The sequence below is a fragment of the Drosophila eugracilis genome, unplaced genomic scaffold, assembly GCF_018153835.1.
Source record: "Drosophila eugracilis isolate 14026-0451.02 unplaced genomic scaffold, ASM1815383v1 contig_974, whole genome shotgun sequence".
Lineage (NCBI taxonomy): Eukaryota > Metazoa > Arthropoda > Insecta > Diptera > Drosophilidae > Drosophila > Drosophila eugracilis.
In genome coordinates this window covers 651,300-670,044 of record NW_024573893.1, presented here as the reverse complement: position 1 = coordinate 670,044, position 18,745 = coordinate 651,300, and the positions used below count along the sequence as shown (strand labels likewise).

Sequence of the window (18,745 nt, the reverse complement as noted above, 5' to 3'; positions counted from 1 at the left end):
CCTGGCAGGAGTACAATGACTTTTTGCCGAGGCACTTCTCAGCGTTATGATTTTGTTATTGGGTTTTTGCGAGCACACGCCGCGTATGCTTAATGGCACAACCTTCGGCCCAGAAACATTGACTTCAATTCGGATGAGCCCGGTGACGAACGTAATGATACCACGCAGATGGACCCCGTCCAATTTTGGCATCTGGTGGGTGTCTATCGCCGGCCAAAGCCATTGTTTATTGGGCCAAGCTTAGGAGTGTTTTTTTGACTCCGGTCCAGCTCTTTGTGGCTCTTGTTTTTGGACTCTCGTTAGTATTATTGGCCTTATCCAATCGCTTGGGGATAATAAAAAACCCGAGTTCAAGGTTGCGTCTCTCGTAAAATTACCAAAACGATTAAAGCACGCGTGAAGGGAATAAATTCTACATCAGACTAAGGCTAATGAGCATTCGATAGGATGTGGCCAGTATCATCATCTGGGAAAAGCTGCAGTTGTCTAAGTCCGAGCCAGTCGGGCTGCACCTCCCTGCAGTTGTGCAACATAAGATGATTGATGCGTTGATTTCGCGGTGCCGGGGTCTCAAAAGCCCTCGAAGCCACAAAGGCAGCCGACACGTTGCATTGCAACAGCCGAACACTGCCACAAAGTTGCCTAGAATCTAGAATGTTTAATAAGTATTAACTGTATTAAAATTACCTTTAATGATACTTCTACTTTTTTTATTTCCTATTTCTGTATATTTGAAATGTACTAACGAAAACTTACTTCAAATTCAAAATTTTGATATATTTATATTTGTATATCTCAGTGTTCAGAGTTCATTGTTGTTACTGCTGTTGATTTTTGATTATTAAATAACGGTTAAGTCAAGTGGCATTTTCCGATTCTGCAAATCATTCTCGCCTTTACATTAACGTGGAATTTTTGTCTGAGGCAATGCAATCGAAAGTGTGAAATACCAAAGACAGGCAAGAATAATAAACCGATACACGAGTCATTCTCCTGGCACCCGCCCCCCAATCGAACCCATGATTATAACTCAAACCCGTTCAAGACCTGCCAATTTCGATTTAGCACATGCACACAAACAGAGATGGCCGTACGTTTAGAAAAATATTTAAAACAATAAAGCATCGAATTAACACGGCGACTGGACTTCCCATTCAGCGCCATTTCGATCGAATGCTTTTCGAGCAAGTTCCGACCAAATCGATCAACGGCTAGCTCGATCACCTAAAAATCCAGAGAAGACGCAAACTGATGACGATGGCGAAGCTGATGAAGATGGGGTTTAGTACGCATGTAAAAACAAGAGAGACATTAGAAATTGCGCAAGGCATTCGTGTTTGATCATTGATCGGCCATCGTGAAAATATATCAAGGTCGGCTAGTTGACACAGAAACCAAACGAATCAGCTAACTAACATTAATTGATGGATCTGTGCGTTCCAAGTCGGGCAATTCCAGCTCGGGGAATAATCTGCACTCCGGATTTGCATGAGAAGAGGTGACATTAAGTTTTAAATGAATTTAATTAAGCTATATATTATATGCATTTTATTTATTATTTTCGATTGTCCGAAACGTGTTCTCATTCACATGCTAAGTTTGGTCGTAAAGCGAACGAATAACGGTGAATAAAATGCATTTACGATAATAAATGCGCATTTTGATTATTTATGACCAGTTTGATTTATTTAATTCGAATTGGCGCGAGTGTGGAAACACTGGTTGAAGCCAGGCAAATTATTGGTTTGCGCCTTAGGTAAGACCAGAGTTCCCATACATAAATATTTGGTATGTATAATATAAAATGTTATATTTTAAACGATACTTTTATTCTCCGCACCCCGATATTTTTATTCTGTGCACAAAATTAAAAAATACCCTCCAATAAACTATCGATAGGTTGCAGCAAATTTGTACATGATATCGATGGCATCAACTGAAAACATAACCTATTCAAACTCCTTTCTTTGACTTTAATGAAATATATCTATCTGGACATAAGTATTCCAACAGAAAGCATTAACTTCAATTGTATACAAACGCATTACAATAATTTCAATAGAATATCTTTCTGATTTTGAATTTTGCGGGAAGGTTTTTGGTCTGGGGGAGAGTCGTTCCACCATCTGGTAACACTCGGTCACGTAAATGGAACCCCAAGTGACGATCCACAGATATTACAGCCGGCAGGCCAAGTATGCCGGGTCCATAGAAGCTGATTTGGAACTGTGCATCAAGCACTGTGGTGGGGACGTGGTGCGCATCGAACTGGTGAATCGCCTTCATGGTATCCAACTGCAAGGCAAGTTTCGGCGGTTGCTGCTGCTCCTGTTCCTGGCCATCGCTTACTTCGTGGGGGTATGCGGACTTGGAAGTACCTACATTCGTATCCTGCAACCTCGCATCCTATACCCACTGATTACTTGTGTCTCCGTCGCAATCCTGCTGATCCGTTCCACTTTGAACTTGGTGCAGGCTGAGCGGTTATTCTACAGCTGGGACATGGCCCTGCAGAAGGAGACAGTGCGGTCCTTCGGCAGGGAATCAGTCCTATGCGTCCAGAGGGGACACATTGAGGATATAGTTCTCAACGAAGTCATTGAAGATGTAAGAACTACATATACGTATATCATTGTTTTTGTTAGATTTTGGTATATTATAAGAATACGTCATATCTTAAATCCAAATTTTTATAACAAAGCTCATAAAATATGAAGGATACTTTAAAAAATTCTTCATATTCTAAAACGTTTTATTAGCGCTTTATTTTGATTACTTTTTGTTGAAAATTGTATTTATATAATATTTTTTAGTTGGATGTAAAGTACATGCTGATATTAAGAACGAAAGGGAGCGAGTTTAAGAAACAGCCCATTGTACCATTATTCAATGTAAGTTCCTGCCCTTCTCACTTTGTAAAGTTGTGTAATGTTTATACCCTTTATTCTCAGAGCCAATCTCCATCTTTTGAGTGCCTGCAGCACATATATCGAGTTCTGCATGGATATTGGCTGAACAGTACCAAAGACCGATCGGAGCAGTCCTACAGCAAGGACAAGCAGTCCATTGTGAAATCGTAGTCTTTTACCAAATCGCTGAACTGTTACTTAAATTTTTTAGTAAACAAAGAGACTGCCAATGCTTATTAAAACAAACATACCTGTAATGTGGATGGGGTTCTCTCTTCTTCGACAGGAAGGGGTGGTAACTGAGGAACCTTTAACTCAGTTTTAACTATATTAAAATCAGCTCGAACCTGTGGGAATAATAAATATTTACATACATTGCGAATAGTATTTCGATGCCAAGACCACCTACCAAATTGTTTAATTCTATTCTGAATTTCCTTTTAAGAGTTTCACGGTAAGTCTTCAGGTAGGTGTCCTTATTGCTGTTTATCTCAATCTGAATATTCTGCAGATCCACCAATTGTTGCAGAGTTAGTTCTGCAATTATTGTAAAGTTTAATATTATAATAAAATGGAATTAATCCCGCTTACTTTCCATAGCGTCTATTTTTTGTTTTAAAAATGGTCAGTGTTGAAAAGTGAGGAATGCTTTGGATACGGTGAACCCTCTTTAGTTGCTTCATGCTGAAGCCCGCGGAATCGGTTAAAATAATCTTTTCGATAATCTAATCGATAAGTCTTATTTCAAAAAAACAAGAATTATTACACACGTCGATATTAATGGTACCCATATACCCATATTGTAAGTTTTTAATACAGAGTCATGACTATTATACAACTATAATGCTAAAAATGTGTACAATTTAAATTTCCTCCCTATGTCTTATGCCTCTTTTTAGTTTTAAATTGTTTTTACTTTTAGCAGATGCCTACTGTGCGCCAGTGTTGCACAGCATCTCACTTCACAGCCCTGCCCGCCTGACGTAATTGGCTAGAATCGACTATTTTTGTTTATATCAGCCCGCTCCCCCGCCCCAATCTAAGCGAATGGGAAGCTGCTGCCGCCCGTTTCCGATGACCACGTCTAGTTGCGGAAACTATTAACTCCTCCGCCGACATCCCTCCCAGACCCCTATGAGAAACAACTATTGCTGACGAAAGAACGCCGAAAATCCATTTAAGTGAGTTTCCATCAGCGGAGCTGATCCAAAAATAGTCATATGGGTGTGCCGCACATGGTCGCGGAACTACAATCCGGTTTTTTTTCCATCTTCAGTTCCTTTCCAATATGAATAGATCGGAGCCGATTCCTATTCGGCGGGACCGCTCATTCGACAGCGTACTCAATAGACTACTCCGGATGAGGTCCCAGAACCATGAGAGTTTTCGCGCTGCCATGTACAACTTCCTGATTGCCGCAGGAGTGGCAGCATTTGTTGCCGTCTGCTTCATCCTCGGACCTTTTGTTCGTCCTCTTCTTTGGGCCTTTCTCATGGGCGCCGTGCTCTTCCCATTCAAGCGGCGGCTGGCGGAAAGTGTGAATGGTTGGTTCCAGCGCCTGGAGGAACGCGATTCAAACGTACTGGTATCCATATGCCTATCGCCGCTGGAGGCAACGGAGCACTGCGGCCGCTTGCTGATCGGATGGCTCTGTGAGCACTGGCAACTGCTGCTTGCCGGATGCGGAGTGGCCGGTTGCATCAAGCTCCTGGTTCTGTACGCTCCCAAGGGCTTCCTTCTGGCTCTCTGGCACTGGATATCCTTTTCGCATGGCTTGTTCGTTCAAGTTATCGGATTCCTCAACGTGTATGTGGTATGTAGCTGGATGATTTTTCAATAGTGAGTCATTGATTTGGTTACCAAAGTTTCAAAGTGAACTTAAAAACCGGTCAGAAATTAAGAATTAAGTTGTCTTACAAAACTAGTCTTTAAACTTAAATGAATATTATTATTCCGATGCTCGCATATTTTTGTTTGCCAATAATTTTTTACAATAATGAAAAAGTTTTCCTATTCCGCAGCTCATCTCCCTTGTTGTGGTCTATTTGACTTGCGTTCACTTCTTTTGGAAGCCGGAGAACAGCGCCCATTTTGTGGTCGCTGGTCAGTCTATGTGGATTGCTGTGGCCGGCTATCTGAGCAGCTTTCTTGGTGCCCTTCAGGTGCCGGTTTTCCTGCTGGTTATGGCCTATGTTACAGCGTCTACAGCGTATCACCTTCAGACGTTAGAGGATTCAGGATCCTACCTCCACCGCCTTCAGAAGTTGTTTGACAAAAACGATTTTGAGCGGTCCTTGAGCAATTTCAGCCTTTGCGGCAGGCCAAGCAGTCCCATTAGTCCGGGCTTACAGTCGGATATAGAGGACATTTCATTGAGTGACACTGTAGACTCCACGGACACATTTGATGTCAAGCCGGGAACAGAGTCTGCCAGCCACCAGAGCGATACGTTTTTTAAGCTCCTTTTCTACGCCTGTCTGGGCACATTCCTGTATCGCAACGTGTGGATGTTTATTCTAGCAGCTATTCCAGTATTCCTGCATCTCATCTACACCGTTGGAGCTTATACGGGAATCACTCAGTTTGTTTGCAGCAAGGTCAACGAAGTATACGAGGCACTACGAGTGAGTTTTGAATCATTTTTTGATTAATGTATTTAAATAATTTTATAACTTTTGCAGTCATGGGCCATCGAACACCACTCCGCCGTTCTGCCACTATGTTTGCCCGGTGTTCTGGAACTAAACTACAAGATCAATACTATTGTGCGAGACTCCCTAAAATCCTCCGTGGAATCAGTCACCTCCATTCTAATGATCATCCTTATGTTGCTCATCATCGTGTTTCTGAGTGTGTTCTTTTGCGTGAACATTTACTCGGAGACGATTGAAGTTGCTTACTTGGGCAAGGATCTAATTAACAAGACGATCACAGATCGGCCTGAGCTAATAGATATCTTGCCTGCAAACATGCAATCGTCCATCGAGGATGCTTTAGACAATGCACACCATTATGGGCGTCGTAAAATTGAAACATACATTGATGACTGGCTGGCGGATGCGGACAAGGTACACGCCACCAAACTGAAGGAGCAAATTCTTGACGTGTGGGACAGGCTCATTCAGTACTGGATCGATTTCAACAAAGCGGGTACCTCTTACGGTCCTCGCGTGCCAACGGATGCACTGAAAAGCACATTTGGGGAGATTGTTGATAATCCAGGTAAGATTTTGCTCACCTTACTACGGCTTCTTCTATTCTCTTTTGCCCCGATTTACTAATCAATTTTTTGAGTTCATTTTCGGGTTTTTGCAAGGGTGTTCGAGATTTAGTTGAGTTTCTTTATTAGTTATTCATCCCTTAACACTCGTTTGCGTCTATGAAATAACTCATTCTGTGTTGCATCTGCTAACCAACGGCCGTTTATTTAACCAAGGACATTTTAAAGAGCTAGTTTTAGTGGCAAAACAGGGAATTATCGGCTGGGCGCAGAGCAATACACAGACGATCCTCGAGGTGGCCGAGTCGCTGTGGCACATAATCCGAACCAATCTTTCGATGATCATGGGGGTAACCGGAGAGATTCTATCCCTTGTGCTATCTGGTGGGCAGGCGTGCATTGAATTCATATTAGACATGGTAAGTAAATTATAAATTGGTTTAAGTTACTATTACATTTTTGATATTTTACTCACTAGATAGCTTAGATACTATGCCCTATATTTATCTTCAGTGTATAGATTAATATTTAAACTCTTCTCATTATATTTGAGATATATTTTTTAAAATATATATATGTAATACAACTTACAACTGACAGAATAATATGCTACTTGATGTAGAGTAAACGAACTTTTATTATTAATGTTGATTCAAGCAGCTTGACTGTTCCAAGTAACATTTTTCGATATATTCTATTTTTCTAAAAGGACCATTGCGCAGCTGTTTTGAACAGTCTTAAAATGAAAATAACAAGTATCTAATTTTCTATTATCGTACCTTTTAAGATTGTATTCTTTACGGCGCTGTTCTATCTGCTCTCGAGTAGCCAGGAAAAGTACGCGCCGCTGCAGATCACCAAGTACTTGGGCTATTCCAGTTCGGGCATCAAAATCGCCGATGCTCTGGAAAACTCCATTACCGTGGTACTAGTCTCAATGTTCAGATGTTCCACATTTACGGGCTTGTTCACATGGTTAGTGCACACAGTATTTGGGGCCAGAATAGTATTCCTTCCGTCCGCCTTGGCGGCCATGTTGGCGGCTGCTCCTTTCCTAGGAAGCTACTGGTGTGCGGTGCCAGCCTTTTTGGAGCTCTGGCTAGCCCAAGACCGCTTTTATGCCGGGCTAATACTTTTCCTGCTGCAGTTCTTCGTGCCGTCATCTTTTGAAACTGCCATATATGCGGATCTTAAAGGGTGAGAAAAATCATAATAGGAGACAATACCATTTAATTTATTAAACATACAAATTCAGTGGTGGACATCCCTATCTGAATGGTTTGGCTATAGCTGGCGGCATGTACTGGATCGGTTGGCAGGGAGCAATATTCGGACCACTAATGCTTTGTTTCTTCATTGGTCTTTTCGAGGTGGCCACTTTGGCCATGCGCAGCCATCAAGAGCCCAGGTAACTTAGATTTAAGAACGTGAATATCGATGAATTTTTTTGATTTGCATGCGAAGTATGAAGTTTATCAGACTTGTGCGTCTCAAGGAATGAAGTGAGTGATTTTGTTGGCTTGCTTTGAATAGGTATCTCCCTTCTATATGTGCATTTTAAATTAATGAGTGTTTATAAATGTTTCAGGAACAGTACGGATGAGGAGACGAGGACCACGTGAGTTGGCATGGGACAGAAACTACGAATTTCCTTCTAATACTCGAACTGCAAAATAATATAAGCTGTGTGGCCAAATACCTGACAATCAAAATGAGATTGGCCCAAATTTCATAACCTAGATTTAGGCTGAAGTTTTGTTTCTTAACAATTGTTGATCATTTCTCAGTTCCTGACGTTTTTGTTGGCAATTTGATTATTATTTGTATTAAAATGCTGAAGTATTCAAGATTTCATCGGAATTAGCAACTGAGAAAGGATCTTCGCAATCGATCTTAATGTTTTTACATACAATATGTACCTCGAATTTTTCGTAGTCGCGAATCATTTCCAAAGCCTTTAAGTATCGATATCGTGCTCGCTACTAATTGCTTAATGTAAACTTGTGATTTGTTTAAACTTAGATACAAACTGTGTTGCAAATATATTTCTATACTAACTATAACCTACGATGCATGCTAGCTTTTCTTAATTTGAAAGTTATTTTCCAGACCAACCGCTCATGCGGTCAACGAAGCCGTTAACGACAGAAGAAAAGCGAACGATATCCCTGATGGAAAATCTTTGGATGGGGGAAAACCAGTTGAACTGAAAATCGTGACCAAGACTAAAACATTTCACCTATTGAATGCCAAAGAAAACCATTAATTTACTCGAATTAAAATATTTTATGTCGATATTATTTAACACAGTGGAGTATTAAAATACATATGTTGTCTGTGAAATATTAAAAAACTTAAATAGAATGGTTTTAAAAGATTTACACCATTCATAAATAGTTGCCTTCTTTCCATACTCTGTAGAGTAAAGAAATAAACTTTTTACAATATAAATATGCTGTTTAATTGGTGTACTGATTCTTAAAGGTGAACTCCGGATGCCTTTCCACACTGAAAAAAATCATAATAAGTTTAGAATACACAAATTAAAAGAGTTTAATTTTTATACCCATGGAAGAAGGCGAAGTCGCAGACGCGAATGTTTTTATCCAAGCTGGACAACTTGGCTACCTCCTCGGCTGTTAGTTCAAAGTCAAAGACATCCAAATTCTGCTTAAGACGATCGGGATTCGTACTCTTGGGGATGGCTGATACTCCAGTGTCGATGATCCAGCGGAGCAGTACCTGTGCTGGCGTCTTACCATGGGCGGCGGCAATCTCCTTAACCTCTGGAATGTCCATCAAATCAGGCAAATCCCTTACGATGCCGGCCCCAGCATTAAATTTAGCAATTCCCTTAGAACCCAGTGGAGAGTAGGCAGTCACTGTAATGTTCTCAGACTTGCAAAAGTCCACTAAATCACGCTGCTGCAGGTATACATGATGTTCAATCTGATTGTTGGCCGGTCGGATCTTGCAGTTCTTTAGTAGACGTGCAACCTGATCCTTGCTAAAGTTGGATACACCAATCGATTTGGTGAGGCCCTTCTCTACCAGAGCCTCCATAGCTACCCAGATAGCCGCGTGATTGGTGGTCACGTCAACTTCCATCAGTCCATCCTTGTCAAGCTATAAGATTAGGTCAATATACATATTTATAACATTAAAAATAATTTAAAGCCAACTTACCTTAAAGCTTCCATCTTCGTTGATAAGGATGGTGAAGGGAGTGTGCACCAAATACAAGTCCACATATTCCAGCTGCAGATCTTCCAGTGATTTTTTGATTGTGGGCTCCACTTCGTGGGGGCGGTTGGCTAGAAGCAGAATAAGTTTTTTACTTTTTTATTTCCAATAACATTGTTATACCAAAAAAGATCCCCTCGTCTTAAAACTTATAAGGAATTAATTACAGATTTTAATATAAAGAAGTCAGTTTTAAACAATTTTTTCTAAAAAATCTAGACACATCCCGATGTCACCACTAAAAAAATCTTTATCATTGTGCTCATCAATCATATAAAATATTCATAGTACGAAACATAATAACATAATCTTATCTTATCAACGTGTTTTTTAGAACACCAAAAAACATTGCCAAATATTGTGAAATATTAAAATCTCGAATGTTCTGCAATTTTATATTTAATTGATCGATAGAATTTTTACGGATATGTCAGATTTTTTTTTATCTAACCATAATATGGTTTTATTTACTTACACACAGGTGGCACTTTGGTCACAATGAAAAGCTCCTCGCGCTTGACCTTTCCCGAGTCTAGCCAACGTTTGAGTACTCTTCCGATGGCTTTTTCATTGCGGTAGACTGGCGCCGTATCAATGTGGCGATAACCAGCTTCCAACGCCGCGTCTATGGCAGTTTCAATTTCCTCGTCGGATGCCTGTATTGTGGAGATGCAAATGTGGTTTAGTGGTTGTAATTATGTATGCACAGTATAGTATTAGTATATAATATACTTTTTTGTGGACAAGAGAAAGTCAAACACATTAGCCCAGCTACATATGAATAACGGTTTATTGTTTGTTTTGAAAACCGGTCTGCAGTCAACGGTTGCCAGCACAAACAGATTCTGTTGATTGCAGCGGAAGAGATTTAAATGACATGTCAGCAGTTTTTTAAGGCCGCTTATTGGGTAAAACCAAAACAGTATTAAGAATCCATTAACCATTATCCATTAGTAAGAACAACGTAATTATAAATTATAGAAGTAAGCAAAAAAATCGTGACTATAAATACCTGCCAGGTGCCGATGCCAATCACGGGCATCTTTTCGCCATTGTTAAATGTTAAGAACTTGCTGTTTACCATTTTGGTTTATTTTTTGTGTGACTATGCACTTTTGGTAAACGGTTAAGAGGAGAAACTGCAGTACGACCTGTTGCTTCGTCGATAGGATTGGAATAAAACAAGAATTTACTTCCCATTCACTATGCCGGCCCTCATCCACATAACCACCCAACGCAGTGGGATTAAATGGTTTTCTATGCGCGGTATCACTATTCGATGTTTAAATAAAAAATAATCGAACTTTTGAAAGAAAACCAACTAAGGCTTGTTAGAATCCAATAAATTGTAATAAGAAAGAGGTGATTATTGAATTTAAAGGAGTGCTTTAAAAATATAACTTTAAATTAATAGAAAATATTTGGGTCTAAGATAAATTATACAAATGGATATGTATATTTTAAACACAATTAATTTAATTATTAAATGTGTAGACACTTGAAGTCCTCTGCTTATATTATAAAAAAAATTAAATTTGCTTATTTGCTTTGCATGCTTAGACTTAAAATAAAAATGTGTGTGTTGTGTTTAAATGTTATATCTTATTATCCAACTTCTATCTGCAAAACAATTTTTCATTAATCCAACAACAAAGTAACCATAAATGAGGCAGTGCACAAACAATACAATTTGTAAATTTAGTAAAAATTTACTTAAATCTGAAAAACAAACTAGTCCACCACAATCGAGAAGTTGCTATATGTGAAATCTGAGAGTTCAGTGGTCTCGCCAAAGATGCACTTGTCAATTCGGCTGGTGGGACTGCCGGTATGTTTTAGCCACAGGCGCCTGTAGAAATATGTTCATTACCGAGCATCGAATGATACGTCAACGCCACTTACATGGACTCAAAAGAATGTCTATGCCCTTGAATTTCGCCATTAACCGTGTTTTCTGTGGTGTTCTTGCACCAGCCTCGAATTCCTAGCTTCTGGGCTCTTCGTAAGGTGTACTAAAAAGTTGGAATAGTGTTACAAGTTATATAGTTTCGCCTTGTATTTTGGACACTTGAACCATTTTCTTACCATTCGAAAGGATACGCCTGAGGGTGGTACAAGACTTTCAATTATTGTGATTATTCGTATTCTTAGACGGGCGCACATACCTTGCACTATTCCGAACACTTCAAATTTGCAACTGAACACCGGCTCATCAGTCCGATCCGCGGATCCTCTCTTTTGGAATTCGGAATTGGAAATTCTTCTGGGCTCCTGTTCTCCAGTATTTTCGTTCTTAGAATGTTGTTTGGAGCTCTCCGTTTTATCAGTGGCAGTGGAGTGCGTTGCCTTACGCTTTCCCTCTGTCTGCGTCTCGGTGGAGGTCATTTTACGAAACTTATATTTAAGATATTTACAGCGGTAAACTGTCAAAAAGCAATATATTCATAAAACTCAATCGATATACAGACTTTTCCGGGTCACCGTAAATTTTCAACGGTTATATATTTTTTCATATGCTGGCAGTTTCATTTTAATAAAAATTATAATTAAAAATAATGGCCAAAAATATTCCGTAAGATTTAATATTTTACTTGAAAAAGTTTCTAAAGTTTTTTATCACTACTGTTATCCGATAGCTTTAAGTTTTGTTATCGGTGTTATCGGTTTCGTTTGAACTAGTTCCGACCAGGCTTTGAACAAAACAAAAATTACCTAGAAAATAGTGCAATACGAATATTATTCCGAAACTCCTATTCGCACTATGCATACCCTGTACGCGCTGCTCAAAAACAAGCTAAGCGATGTGCATCCGCTGCACAACATCGATCTGGAGCGGGATGTGGCCTATTTGAAGGCGGTGGTGACCAAGGAGATGGACCTGCAATTCGACGCAAGTGAACTGGGTGAGTGACCCCCTATTTAAACTTATACTGTTGGCCATTGTCTTCATTGTGCTAAGTCATCTGCTGCGCACTTGCAGAGATCATCCATCAAGGACTGGTGCTAGAGGATGCGGACACCCTTAGCCGGACACTGCAGCCTAACTCCGTTATCCATTGCTTCCAAAAGATTAAACGCTACACACCATATGTGCCACCAGCGGCCACAGAGATCAACACGAAGCACATCCAGGAGCTGTTTTCGCTGACTTCGCACCTGCAGATCAGCGTAACTTCTCGGTTTAACATATTGCAAAAGATACTCGCGGAGTATCCGGAATTCAGACGCAATCTGGGTGCCCAGGCCCTGATCCGCGACTCTGTGCTGTTTAACATGCTGCACGAGCCTGAGGTTGTCCAGAATTTGGTCAAGGATTACCCACTCATTTGCGAGGCAGCTCCGTTTATTGTGGACACCATTCGGAAGGAACTGGCCAGAAACAGCTCAGCCACTCAATGTATGAATTTTTTTGTACGATTTTTCTTTCAGATTCCCTAAAAAGTACTTTTTTACATACCTAGTTCAAGAACAGGCTGCGTCGGAGTCGACTACTTCATCAGAGGAAGAGAACTCTCTGGGCGCTGGCAGCAGCAGCAGTGGTGGAAGCAGCAGCACCGCTGTGGCAGCTGCCGCGGCCGCCAACCGTCGGGATGAGATGGCCAACATCCGGCAGATCAGCCGCCAGCAACTTGCCAATGCCCTGGCCAACGTCACCTCGTTCAACTCACTCTCGAATATAGCCCAGAGAAATGCGGACGAGGCACTGCAGGGTGATGACAGACCACGCACCACTTCGGTGCCATTAACAGGTGTTGGAGCTGCAGCAGGAACCGGACCAGGAAACAGCAGTGGAGCCAGTACCAGCGGCTCCATTTCGTCAGAATTGTTCCGAAATGAGCTGGCCCGCGCTTTTCAATCCCTAGCTCAGCAGCAACCCCCTCCTGTGGAGAACATGGAAGTAGAGTCCGGTGGAGCTTCAGTCCCAGAGGCAGTAAGCGCACCATCTACGGATGATGTGGATGACGAAGACAACGCTGGTGACGACAGTGATGTGTTACCTCGCTGTTATCGCCGACATCGGTTCACCGAGCAACTGCGCACCATGGCCGCAATGGGCTTCATCAATCACACTCAAAATGTTGACTATCTTGACCTTTCCGATGGAAATGTCGAACACGCCATTAATCTTCTGATGCTGGGTATGAACTGAGAGGGATATGGATTGACTAAAGAGCCAACCAACTATGCTTAATATACGGACTTATATTTATTCTGCTGCTGAGGATTCTGAAGCATTCAACTCCCAACTTAAGCAAGGAATATCTCACAAGAAATTGTAATAATTAAAAATACATTTAGAGGAGTCATATCGATAAGCTGATTGGGCAAAGGATGCTGGGTGAGGGTATGGGATAAAAGCTGGCCATATCAAAATGTTCCCCTAAATTTAACTAGTTGATTAGATAGTCCAGCGCCTTATCCTTGTTATTGTTGAACTTTAGAAGCGCCGCCGAGATTTTCGATTCGTCAAAGCCTAGGTCCATAAGCTCGCCCAGTGGTATGAGGTGTTCTATAATCTAAATTATAGAGATTTCCAATAATTGTTTCTGTCCAACGTTCCCAAAGAGACTCACCTTTTTATCATCGATGCCGCACAAGCTAACCACCTTCGCGACTCGTTCCAGAGGGAATCCCATGGTACTGATTCGTTGGGCTAACTTCTGTGCCGGTCCAGCCAGCTCCCTGAAAGAGTTCCTGTTCATCGCCGCCTCCATAATAGGCTGCTGCTCCTCGTTGTGGCTGTGCAGGCGATTGCGACGATTTTCTGCCTGCTGCAGCTCGGTCTTCAGCTCACGCAGGATGTCGGGCACGCTCCTCGACTTGGTGGACACCTCGTCCTGAGACTGGCTAAGAGCCAGCACAGAGGAAGGCGCTGGAGGCGCCATCAAATGATTGGGCGTGCCGAATCCATTGACATAGTAATTATTTTGCCGTTGGTAAGTATGTTGCTGCGGGGAGTAGACTGGCTGGTGGCTGTACACCTGCAATGAAAATCATTTATCAGATACAATCTCAGTACATAATTGGTATAAATTAATTTGTTTGATCTAAATAAACGTAAGTTAATAGATGAAATTCCATTTTGAGAATTTAAAGACTTTGATACAATATATAAAGAAATTTATGAAATAATGTTTTCATAATATTAATTTAGTAATTAATAGAATTGTGGATAAAAATTTCCTTTTATTAAGCACTTAAATCGAAATTCGATTTAATTTATCAATTTTTTGGTGCATAAAGAAAGTAACAAATTCCATTCGTAGAATAAATGACTAAAATAAACCATTTGTTCTAACTACTCAATATTGTCCCACCTGGAAGTGTTCCGGTGTGGGCAGCTGCTGCTGGGGGGAAGCGCTGTACATGGGCGTCGAGTATAGAGGCGTTGCTGGAATGTGGCTGGGGTCGCTCCGGCCCTCATCTTCATCACATTGAACATGGAAATTGACGCTGTCTAGCGTCGCTTTGGTCTCCGCCAGGGTGGTCATCGTAAGCTCCACAGGAGCTGGCACTTCCTGATGGGGATGCTCCTCTTTGGGGTGATCTTTCTGCTGTAAATGATCTTCATTTCGTGGATGATTGTTTTGCTGCTGCGTTTGATCCCTGCGCTCTTCTAGCTGGGTCTGGTGCAGCACTTGGGCAAGTATATCCAGATCGTTAATGGTCTTCAACTCGATGTTATCGAAGGGAGTAGAGTTCATGTTATACTCGAAATCCGCGTAGTTCAGTGAGCTATTTCGCTTGTGCAGCGTCTGGGGACTCGCTACTGGAGTGGTGCTAAGAATGGTGGGCTGCAAGATGTTGTGGAAATTGCACACGCTTATTGACTTTGGTTCGTGCGAGGAGTCGCGTGACTCAATTGTGGTTGGAGGGGCATGCTGTTGCTTTTCCTTCCATTCTGCGTCCGTCTTTTCCTCTTCCTCGTCTGATGACAAGTCGTCCGTACTGGGATAGTCGACTGCTCCAAGCATCTCTTTCTGCCTGGCTTCCAGCGCTCTTTGGCGCTCCTCTTTGCGGCGTTCCTGGCGTCTGGTCCGTTCCTCCCGCTGCTGGCAACGCAGCTGGCGCCAGCGTTCCGCCTGACTCACCACCGCCCGCTCCAGCTGACAATCATACTTGTAATCCGGGTGATCCGCATAGAAGTCTTCACGGAACTGCGTCAGACGGTTGAGAGTAGCCTGCGGCAGGTGAAAAACGGCAGGCGGAGGTTTGTAGCGCTCGACTATCTTGACCGGGACATCGTCCATGTTATGCTAGCGCATTCACCTCGAATTTTGTTAATTAAATTGCTACTGCGCGTTTTTCTCTCTGTTCGCTTTTGTTGTCCCCGAGCAGCGATAGGCGATTAGCGATTAACAGACTAATCGGTCACTGCTTATTCTCTAGTTTCTGCGAATCATCGGTATCGATAGGTGTTCTCAACTTATAAGGGGTATGCTGATTTTGCAAATGTATTATACCCGTTAATCGTAGAGTAAAAGGGTATATTAGGTTCGTTGGCAAGTATGAAACAGGTAGAAGGAATCGTTTCCGACCCTATTAATATTACTTGATCAGTATCAAGACCAAATACGATAAGGCCATGTCCGTCTGACCGTCCGTCCGCCCATCTGTCCGTATGAATGCTAAGATCTCAGGAACTATAAAAGATATAAAGTTCCATCCAGCTACGCACACTCTAACGCCCAGAAATCACGAAAACTAAATTCTTCGAAATCCCAGAAACTATTAGAGCTAGAAAGTTGAGATTAAGTACCATTATCAGGCCACACCCACTCTAACGGTCAACAAGCTCGAAAGACGGTTTTTGCATTTTGTAGAAATGCTGATTTCTTGGTAACTTGTTATTTTCCATCTAGCCACGCCCAGTCTAACGCCCACAAAATCCGCAATACCAAAAATGAGAAAATCTCTGGAGCTATAACAGCTAGAAAGTTAGGCTTAGGAATACATATTTTAGAGATGGCAATGCAGCTTGGAATCAGTTTTTATCCGGCCACGCGGAAATCTGTGGCGTCTATAATATTATAATGAATGTCTTCGTTTGACCTTGTATAACATTTATTTTTGGCAAATATCTATCGATTTACCAAAGATTTTTGAAATCGGAACATTTTTCGCTAATTATTAAGAATTTTAGGTTTTAGGTTAGGCTTAGCGCAAGTTTATTGGGATAAGACCGTAACGGGTATCTTGTAGTCGCGGCAATCGACTAATTGCAATTGGTTTTTTAAGGAGTTCGGGATTAGATACGTTCCACTTTCAGGTGAATTCCATGCTTGGTGGACAAAGTGGGACTTCGAGTATCCAAAATCAGGGGGACTTCTGTTTTCTTAGAAATGTCGAACCTAAAGCGACGCAGCAAAGATACCAGGCCAATCTTGGCCTGCATTTTTCCAAAGCGCATACCGATGCAATTGCGGGGCCCGTCTCCAAACGGCAGATAGGAAAATGGATGACGGGAGTTGACTTCTTCCAGCTCGAAACGGCTGGGATCAAAGCGTTCGGGATCCGGATATATGTCAGCATCGTGGTGAATGTTGTGCACAGGTATCAGGGCAGAAGTTCCCTTCTCAATGACAATATCTGTATTGGGAACCTTGTAGCTCTGATTGCATTCACGAATAATTTGTGAAAGAACAGGATGTTTCCTCAGTGTTTCTGTCACGGAATAACTGAGTTCTGATTTTTATATAAACCAATAAAAATGTTACTTACCAGCCACCACCTGTTCTAAATATGTCATTTTGGCTAGGGTGTCGTACGATATCTCTTCTCCTTCAAGAACACTCTCAATCTCCTCTCTGACTTGATCCTGAATATCCTGATTTAAAGCTAGTTCGTATAAACAGAAAGCCATCGTACTCGACGAGGTCTCGAATCCAGCGATGAAAAATACAAATGATTGGGCTGCCATTTGCTCGAGGGTCAGACCCTTTGATAGGTCAATACCCTTACCTTTATTGGCCGCCTCTTCGTTTTCGGCACGGAGCTCTATTAACTGATCTATAAAATCGTTCCGCTTTACTCCACTTTTTAGGCGATATTCTACGGTGTTTTTCACTGCTGCCATGAAAAAATTGGTGAGATCATCAGGTAATACCTTCATTCGCAATTTTTTGGCCAATTTGGTATTGGTGAAGATGAACGCTTGCACCAACATTGAGTGACGCGGTCTAGTGAACATCATAGCTCCTTTGGTACGAAACTCGGAATTGGGATCTTTGAGACTATAGCATTCCAGCCCAAAGGCACATGAACCAATGACATCCGTTGTGAAACGGGCACAGAGGTCCTTTATTTCCACGTCCCCATCGTCCACCTTGGCGGCACTCACTGACTTATCCATGGCATCCGTCAGGTGGCGACCCACCTCTACAACCACACCTGACATTTGCTTGATTTTTCCAGAGCTGAAAACAGGAGTAAGCTTTTGCCTCATCGATCGCCACTCTTGACCCTCCAATGTGAGTAAATGGCCCGTCAAAGGATCATCACGAACATTGTTGAAAACGCCCCGATCTTGAAAGTGATGGAAGTCCTTAATAAGAATTTCTTTGATAAGATTCGGATCGATTATTAAGGCAGTTCGCTTGAAGAACAAGAACATTCCGGCCAAGGGGGTCTTTCCCTTAAATTTGTTGTAGATCCTTTGGTTGACGTCCCGTAAATTATATTTAGTACCCAAGCCCAGCATGTTGCCAATTAGTGGCAAAGGGGGCTCATAGGGGACCCCCTTTCGGGCCCAGTAGGTATAGGTATTGTGGTAAAAACTATAGGCCAAAAAAAAGGTCACTCCGAGAAGGGCTAGTATTAATAACATTGTTATTTATTATTTTTCAAATGGCGAGACCACTTAGATTGATTAATGGTTTTCTTAAGATTTATTTTATTTCTTCTGATTTTCGCTGTTGGAGTATTACTGTTGTTCTAAATTACACAATATTTTCGATCCAGTGATCTTGAAAAGTTAAACCGTATCTCCAAGTTAAGTACATTATCGTATCATATATTTTAAGTACATTAATTTATATACATTTTTCATCTTGCACACTCTTTATCACCTAGCACATTTGAAAGTCTTAAACAAAATTTGAATACTATAGATAAACCGTTTTTTGTTTTGTTTTTATTTTATTGATTAATTTTCTTTAATGCCGATTATGCTTTAATGCTTTAATTAACGCTCAATAAAAAAAGTATATGTATCTATGAGGAGAATGCCTTGATATTGATAGGAACTGTTTAAGGATGTTCACATTAGTTATTAATATTATTTTGAATCAGACCTACCATATTCTGGTTTTTAAAGGATCAAGAGTATTAACGCACTGATTATATACGATATTGTCCAAAACCTTTTTATGGT

The 18,745-nt window shown here is 41.3% G+C and overlaps 8 protein-coding genes across 17 annotated transcripts; 3 read left to right on the top strand and 5 right to left on the bottom strand.

Moving 5' to 3' along the window:
• Positions 1–1,947: 1,947 nt before the first annotated feature.
• On the top strand, positions 1,948–3,166 carry LOC108115062. Of its 3 annotated transcripts, none has more exons than XM_017226309.2 (3): positions 1,949–2,607; positions 2,814–2,891; positions 2,952–3,166. In XM_017226309.2, the coding sequence occupies exons 1-3, from the start codon at positions 2,149–2,151 to the stop codon at positions 3,078–3,080; spliced, it is 666 nt and encodes a 221-aa protein (XP_017081798.1). In that variant the 5' UTR covers positions 1,949–2,148; the 3' UTR covers positions 3,081–3,166. The 3 variants fall into 3 exon arrangements, with proteins under 3 accessions (XP_017081796.1, XP_017081798.1, XP_017081797.1); XM_017226308.2 differs by having other exon boundaries at positions 1,954–2,031; positions 2,095–2,607; positions 2,814–3,166; XM_017226307.2 differs by having other exon boundaries at positions 1,948–2,607; positions 2,814–3,166.
• LOC108115063 lies at positions 2,996–3,606 on the bottom strand. The gene is made up of 4 exons (XM_017226311.1): positions 3,501–3,606; positions 3,319–3,446; positions 3,161–3,256; positions 2,996–3,100 (listed from the first exon to the last, which is right to left on the bottom strand). Exons 1-4 carry the CDS (start codon positions 3,505–3,507, stop codon positions 3,044–3,046), a joined length of 288 nt encoding a protein of 95 aa, XP_017081800.1. The 5' UTR covers positions 3,508–3,606; the 3' UTR covers positions 2,996–3,043.
• A 254-nt stretch (positions 3,607–3,860) lies between these two features.
• LOC108115148 (transmembrane protein 245) lies at positions 3,861–8,397 on the top strand. 8 transcript variants are annotated; one of them, XM_017226452.2, is made up of 9 exons: positions 3,861–4,090; positions 4,186–4,722; positions 4,931–5,533; positions 5,591–6,131; positions 6,346–6,548; positions 6,917–7,326; positions 7,385–7,537; positions 7,718–7,747; positions 8,239–8,397. In XM_017226452.2, the coding sequence occupies exons 2-9, from the start codon at positions 4,198–4,200 to the stop codon at positions 8,393–8,395; spliced, it is 2,622 nt and encodes an 873-aa protein (XP_017081941.1). In that variant the 5' UTR covers positions 3,861–4,090; positions 4,186–4,197; the 3' UTR covers positions 8,396–8,397. The 8 variants fall into 8 exon arrangements, with proteins under 8 accessions (XP_017081941.1, XP_017081943.1, XP_017081942.1 ...); XM_017226454.2 differs by having other exon boundaries at positions 3,862–4,090; positions 6,370–6,548; XM_017226453.2 differs by having other exon boundaries at positions 3,862–4,090; positions 6,358–6,548.
• LOC108115152 (aldo-keto reductase family 1 member A1) lies at positions 8,396–10,582 on the bottom strand. The gene is made up of 5 exons (XM_017226462.1): positions 10,385–10,582; positions 9,848–10,028; positions 9,316–9,443; positions 8,696–9,255; positions 8,396–8,637 (listed from the first exon to the last, which is right to left on the bottom strand). The coding sequence occupies exons 1-5, from the start codon at positions 10,454–10,456 to the stop codon at positions 8,589–8,591; spliced, it is 990 nt and encodes a 329-aa protein (XP_017081951.1). The 5' UTR covers positions 10,457–10,582; the 3' UTR covers positions 8,396–8,588.
• A 319-nt stretch (positions 10,583–10,901) lies between these two features.
• LOC108115153 (acylphosphatase-2) lies at positions 10,902–11,832 on the bottom strand. The gene is made up of 4 exons (XM_017226463.1): positions 11,538–11,832; positions 11,458–11,474; positions 11,275–11,384; positions 10,902–11,221 (listed from the first exon to the last, which is right to left on the bottom strand). Exons 1-4 carry the CDS (start codon positions 11,755–11,757, stop codon positions 11,104–11,106), a joined length of 465 nt encoding a protein of 154 aa, XP_017081952.1. The 5' UTR covers positions 11,758–11,832; the 3' UTR covers positions 10,902–11,103.
• A 201-nt stretch (positions 11,833–12,033) lies between these two features.
• Positions 12,034–13,675, top strand: LOC108115151. The gene is made up of 3 exons (XM_017226461.2): positions 12,034–12,275; positions 12,353–12,769; positions 12,834–13,675. The coding sequence occupies exons 1-3, from the start codon at positions 12,134–12,136 to the stop codon at positions 13,520–13,522; spliced, it is 1,248 nt and encodes a 415-aa protein (XP_017081950.1). The 5' UTR covers positions 12,034–12,133; the 3' UTR covers positions 13,523–13,675.
• Positions 13,556–15,712, bottom strand: LOC108115150. The gene is made up of 3 exons (XM_017226460.1): positions 14,691–15,712; positions 13,947–14,354; positions 13,556–13,889 (listed from the first exon to the last, which is right to left on the bottom strand). Exons 1-3 carry the CDS (start codon positions 15,621–15,623, stop codon positions 13,764–13,766), a joined length of 1,467 nt encoding a protein of 488 aa, XP_017081949.1. The 5' UTR covers positions 15,624–15,712; the 3' UTR covers positions 13,556–13,763.
• A 909-nt stretch (positions 15,713–16,621) lies between these two features.
• Positions 16,622–18,199, bottom strand: LOC108115149 (probable cytochrome P450 6a14). Its single transcript, XM_017226459.2, has 2 exons — positions 17,095–18,199; positions 16,622–17,037 (listed from the first exon to the last, which is right to left on the bottom strand). Exons 1-2 carry the CDS (start codon positions 18,197–18,199, stop codon positions 16,622–16,624), a joined length of 1,521 nt encoding a protein of 506 aa, XP_017081948.2.
• Between the last annotated feature and the right edge of the window lie 546 nt (positions 18,200–18,745).